Here is a 5,330-nt window from a genome sequence, read left to right on the forward strand (position 1 = left end):
CATAGAGATTTCGGTGTCTTGCTCTTGCGTGCCACCTTAACAGGACAGGATATGGTTTTTGGGTCAAGAAAAGTGGAGTGGGGCAGAATAAATTAAATCCTTTACCTTTTATAAGTCTATCATATGAAATTAATCTCTTCCTCTGCGGCTGACGGACAGTGAGACAGAGAATGGACGGAGGTGTAGGAGAAATCACAAAAAAGCTTTAAAGGCCAGACGTCAGACGTTGACGACGCGGGGGTTGAAATGTTAGACCTGCAAAAAGGACTCGTAAATCAAGTATTTTTCCTTGTAAAATCCTTTATGAAAATCGAGGTCAACAGGCCGCGCTTTAACAGAACTATCGGATTTTACAATGCCGGGCCCACGTGTGGGTATTTGTAACTCGTCAGAGAGGATCAACAGATCAAACGCCACCGCGCTCTCGTTGACTCAGGACTCTTATCACACGGGCCTTTTATTGAATTATAAGTCAGATGAGCCGCCGCACTAACCGCACGTCCCGTATGGCCCCGCCCCGCGTCCAAACCCGGAGCGGGGTCCATTATTCTGTACATAATGTACAAGCCGCGGTCGAGCCGCACGTCCACCCTTTACCCCAGTGAAACTGGTGAATGGGTTTTAAGAGGCGGCCGGAGGCAGCTGTCTTTTTCTTTTCGGCGTCGTTAACCACTGAGTTGTGACAGTTTAACGTTCATATAAAATGATTTGACATTATAGATTGTAAACAAGCTTATAAAAGAGGCGAAAGAGAAACAATGGGCTGCCATAAATCCACAGCCGGTGCGGTGGTTAAGTGGTGATTTATGAGAAGCTCAAAATCTTTCAAGATCACTTTTACTTCAAAACGTTGACATTGTTTTTAACCTAAATGTAAAAAAAAAATTTAAAAAAATTTAAATTGTGTTTTAGGTTCAACATGCCAAAGTTGTGGTTTAAATTAAATGAAGTTTAACTACAACAATTACAATATAATAAATATAATAATATACAATCTACAGCTACTGGTGTATACCCACCTATCATTATATAGATTTTTTTTTTTTTTAATTTAACATTAAAACACTTTAATATTCTCTTGTCACACATAGAAAAGGTCAAAGGTAAATGAGGGAAAAAAAGCGACACGTAAAGGTCACAGGGACAGCCAAACGACGAGACAATTGAAGTGAACTGTTAGGACATGTGAAGAAGACGTTAACACTCACCGAGGCTCTGAGGAGCGTGGCCTTTGTTGTTGTAGGCAGCCTGAAGGCCACTGTGGGCAAAGAGTCGGGCACTAACGAGGGCCAAATGCAAAAGGAGCAAAAGCAACAGTTTCATCCTGACTCTGAGCTGCTCCGTCCGTATCGCTCTCTGTCCTGCGACGTTCACGACGGGACGCCTGTCGAGCTGGCAGCAGCAGCAGCAGCAGCAGTGGCGGAGGTGGTGGTGGAGGTGCTGTGTCCTCTGAATCTAACCTGTGACTCTGATGTCTGGTTTCCCTGCCTCTGGCTCCCACTCTGCTCCACATTGATATTTATGTGAGAGGCAGGCTTACACAGGCTCAGTATACGCCCATCTTTGTCTTCATGCCTTTCACAGAGCAACAATTGAGGACATGGTGAGAAAGTTTTGGGTTTTTTTTTTTAGTCTGGGAGAAAGAAACAAAAAGGGAGACTCATTTCTCAATTTCTTGCAAATGAAGGAGAGGAATTCTAAGGGTATTTCATGAAAACCAACGCTCGTTTTTTTTAATTGATAAATTATTTATCTATCTATCCACTACTGACCGACTAATCTACAGATTTACTAACATCCACTGGTCAGGTTTCCCATATTCACTGATAGTGTGCAGCTACTCATGTTTGTATTTTAACTATTTGTGTGTTTCCCAAAGGGAACTCCCGAGATCGATCGAACAATCTATCTATCGATCCATCTATCGATCTATTGATCGATCGATCTATTTATTGATCAATCGATCTATTGAACGATCTATCTATGGGACGATCGATCTATCAATTGTTTGATCTATCGAACAATCTATCAAACGATCCATCCATCGAACGATCGTTCTATCAAACGATCCATCCATCGAACGATCAATTGATCTATCAACTTCAAAAAATAAAACAACATCCAACTTCTACAGCACACGCCAAAGACGTCCAACATAGTCCAAAACGTAACCTCTGGTCTAAGATGTTTCGCTCAACAATAGAACTTCAACAAGTGATGGAAAAGTTACGAAAAAGCATCGAGTGTAAAAAAAAAATAAAAACATCAACAAGACTGATGATGATCCAATTCAATCCAAAATACGCTGAACAGATATATTAAGAAACGGGTTAAACATTTGTGAGTGAGGAATTCTTAGATAACTTAACGAACTGAAGAACAAAGATCAGAAACAGGCCAAAACACAGAGAGTGTGAACTGCCCTTGTTTGAAGTGAAGTCTCAGATAATGAAGCCTGAATCCAGTCTCGTTTTCTAGACAGGATGGATGGGATGATATCTGTTCATAATACACAGACAGTCATGAAAATATATATTTGATCGTAGTCACAGGGAGGACAGTGACTGAAGCCAGGGTTCAAACCCATGTGGAACCATCTTTAGACGCCAGATGATAATAAGAATAACGATCACTCATTATTGACTGGGAACATCTGTGTATCGTTGGGATGTGGGTCTGGGCCAATGTAAATCTGGAGGAGCTGCTGCCTTAGCAGAATGAATCAGGACACACTGATGTATACCTGCAACTGATCGACTGGACCAGGGAACACAAATCATTTTCGCTTAATTTTTTATTTTTTCGGCCAACGTTAACCGTTGTCAGATAAAAAAAAAAAAAAAGGTTTTGCCGAGAATTATATTCACAGTTAGACATAGAGCACATGGATCTGGGGGCGTTTCGTACTGGGCTGTGATTTAACCACACGAGCTCATCAGCGTGGGTACTTATTATCTCAGTCAGAATTAAAGGATGATTGAATATAATAACATTAACGACTTTAAGGATTTTCGATTTTTCCGCATTTACTCTCTTTAAAGAATTAATTGTGCTGTGTTTTTTTTTTTTTTTTGAAGCCGAAATGTTGTCTCAAAAAACACATCGATTCAAGCAGTACTACCATAAACACATTTTGTCTGATAACATCGTCTGACCGATAATATCGACCTGATATTAGCATAATTATTTGTTTAATTATCTGTAAGAATCGTTACCGTTTTTTTTCTTTGATAATGAAAACCCGATAACGCAAATATTACCAGACCTATATTGGTATTGGTTGATATCGGAATCGGAAAATCGGAAAATAAGTGTTTGGACAATATTGCACATCGGATGTCGGCCAAAAGTTAATAGCGGACATCCCAAGTTGCAATTAAAAAAAAAGACAAAATAGTAAGAGCAGGTTTCTGCAGGAAGATCCCATTAATGTGCATGTTACTAGACCTATAGATGTTGTAAACTAAGAAGAGTTTTAAAACAGGACAAGAACAAAAAAAAAAAAAAAAGACCTCCCAGGAAGATGCGTTTACGCAGAAACAGTTGTACAGTCCTAAACAACAAGATTGTTTCGCTCAAAGTCTTCTCGTGTGACCGTGCGGTATCGGATGTTTGGGTGAGATTTAAGCCAGTCATTTCCAAGAGTGGAGAAAGTGCATTCCTTAAAAGACTTTAAATGACTCTGATCATAAGTCATCAACCGAGGGAAGGAGGAAAACAGCTACGGTCTGTCAGAGGGGGGGGGGCTTAGTGCACGTCACAAATGCACAAAAACACATAAATACAAAAAGGCACATAAGCGGCGGTGATGTGAATAGAAAACACTCAGGACGTCCCGTCTTTATTTATTTGACTGTCGGTATCGTAAGTTTCCACACCGTGTCAAGAACATCCCGTGGGAAGCAGAGACGGGATAAAGAGGGAGGTTAAAAATCATGAAAAAAAAAATATATATACTCGATCTCTGTGGAGCACAAATATATTTACAGTAATACCTCAAGCGTCCCGACATACGAGCTAGCCTTCGAGCAGAAAGTTTTTGTTCTTTGAGATACGAGTAACGATTTGAGATACGACTCTTTGAGATACGAGTAAAGATTTGAGATACGAGCACGCGTACAGACGCCGACGCTAGGTTCACTTCACGTGTTCACGTCGACTTCCGTACATTTACATCCAAAACCATTGGGAAATGATAAACAAAACCGTCGCTCTCTGACTATTCGTATATACTTTCGGACAAACAACAGTGTCAGAAAGGTCGACCGAGCTATTAACTTGATATTCCCACAGTGCACCACAGGTGAGCGTTGATATTCCCACAGTGCACCACAGGTGTGGCTGCCTTCACAGTGTACATACAGATCATCTTAAAATGTCCTTTCATTTCAAATTACCTTCACTAAGGAGTGCAGATAAAGCTGCTAATAATTATGAACAGTTTTGACAGGTCGGTCTTGGCGCCGATCATTTCACTTCCCAGAAAGTGAGATTCGACTCTGAGAAAGTAGGGATTTTGTCGGGAGGCCAAGTGCTGCTCGCGTCACTGACTCGCAAACGACAACAGCAGATATTTTCTAACAATCCAAACTTTGTTTACTATAAAAGCAGACTAGCGCCTCGGAGAAAACGGGAGCCGTTCTCGGCCGTTAGCGTCTGACGAAAAGTGATTTATTTGATCAGAACTTGCCAAAATGAAGGAACTCTATTCAAGGTCGCAAAGAAAGAAAACTCACAGCTGTCTCAAGGAAAGTCTCAGGTTACGATATCGAGACATTTTTTCCCCGAAGAAAAACGAAACGGTGCATGCAATAACAATTTGTCGCTGAAAGTGTGAACGCCGCAGCTACAAACTGCTCAGCGTTACCTCAGTTGGCACCTGGAAGATCAGCTTGAAATTCTCCTTTCACACGCCATTTTAGGGTAATTAGACACAACAAACTTAATACGTCATTCACCTTTGTTTAAATGGGTGGAGGGAGGATTAAATATTTTCAGGTATTTTATGTTTTGACACACGATCAGCCACATACTGCAGTTCATTAGTTCACCTCTCAAGCATGTGTGTTTTCGGCACGGCCTCACGTAGAGCGGGTGAGAACGCCTTCATTTTTCTTTTTTTTCTTTTTTTTTTGTGGCTCAGCAAATTGCTCTGTTTAAGAATGCCTAGCAGGACGACGAACGAGGTCAGAAAGTTTAACCTGCACTTAACTGACAGAGAAAAAATAACGTAAACACCTTAGAATGTGTGTAAAAAAAAAGCAGATGACACGTTCAGGCCTCTAACGGTCAGGTTGTTTTCCAAATTTCAAATCAACACCCCCCCCCCC

The 5,330-nt window shown here is 41.0% G+C and overlaps 2 protein-coding genes across 3 annotated transcripts in view; both read right to left on the minus strand.

Moving 5' to 3' along the window:
* Positions 1-1,861, minus strand: part of LOC103377057 (agouti-signaling protein-like) — a 9,953-nt gene extending 8,092 nt beyond the window's left edge. The window contains exon 1 of the mRNA XM_008307690.2: positions 1,209-1,861. Coding sequence (XP_008305912.1) covers positions 1,209-1,323 — 115 coding nt within the window. The 5' untranslated portion in view covers positions 1,324-1,861. The remainder of the gene's footprint in view (positions 1-1,208) is intronic.
* Positions 1-5,330, minus strand: part of mkxa (mohawk homeobox a) — a 1,121,182-nt gene that overhangs the window by 89,750 nt on the left and 1,026,102 nt on the right. The gene's annotated exons all lie outside the window — the stretch shown is intronic.

The sequence above is a fragment of the Cynoglossus semilaevis genome, chromosome 3 (assembly GCF_000523025.1).
Source record: "Cynoglossus semilaevis isolate Cse_v1.0 chromosome 3, Cse_v1.0, whole genome shotgun sequence".
Taxonomy (NCBI): Eukaryota; Metazoa; Chordata; class Actinopteri; order Pleuronectiformes; family Cynoglossidae; genus Cynoglossus; species Cynoglossus semilaevis.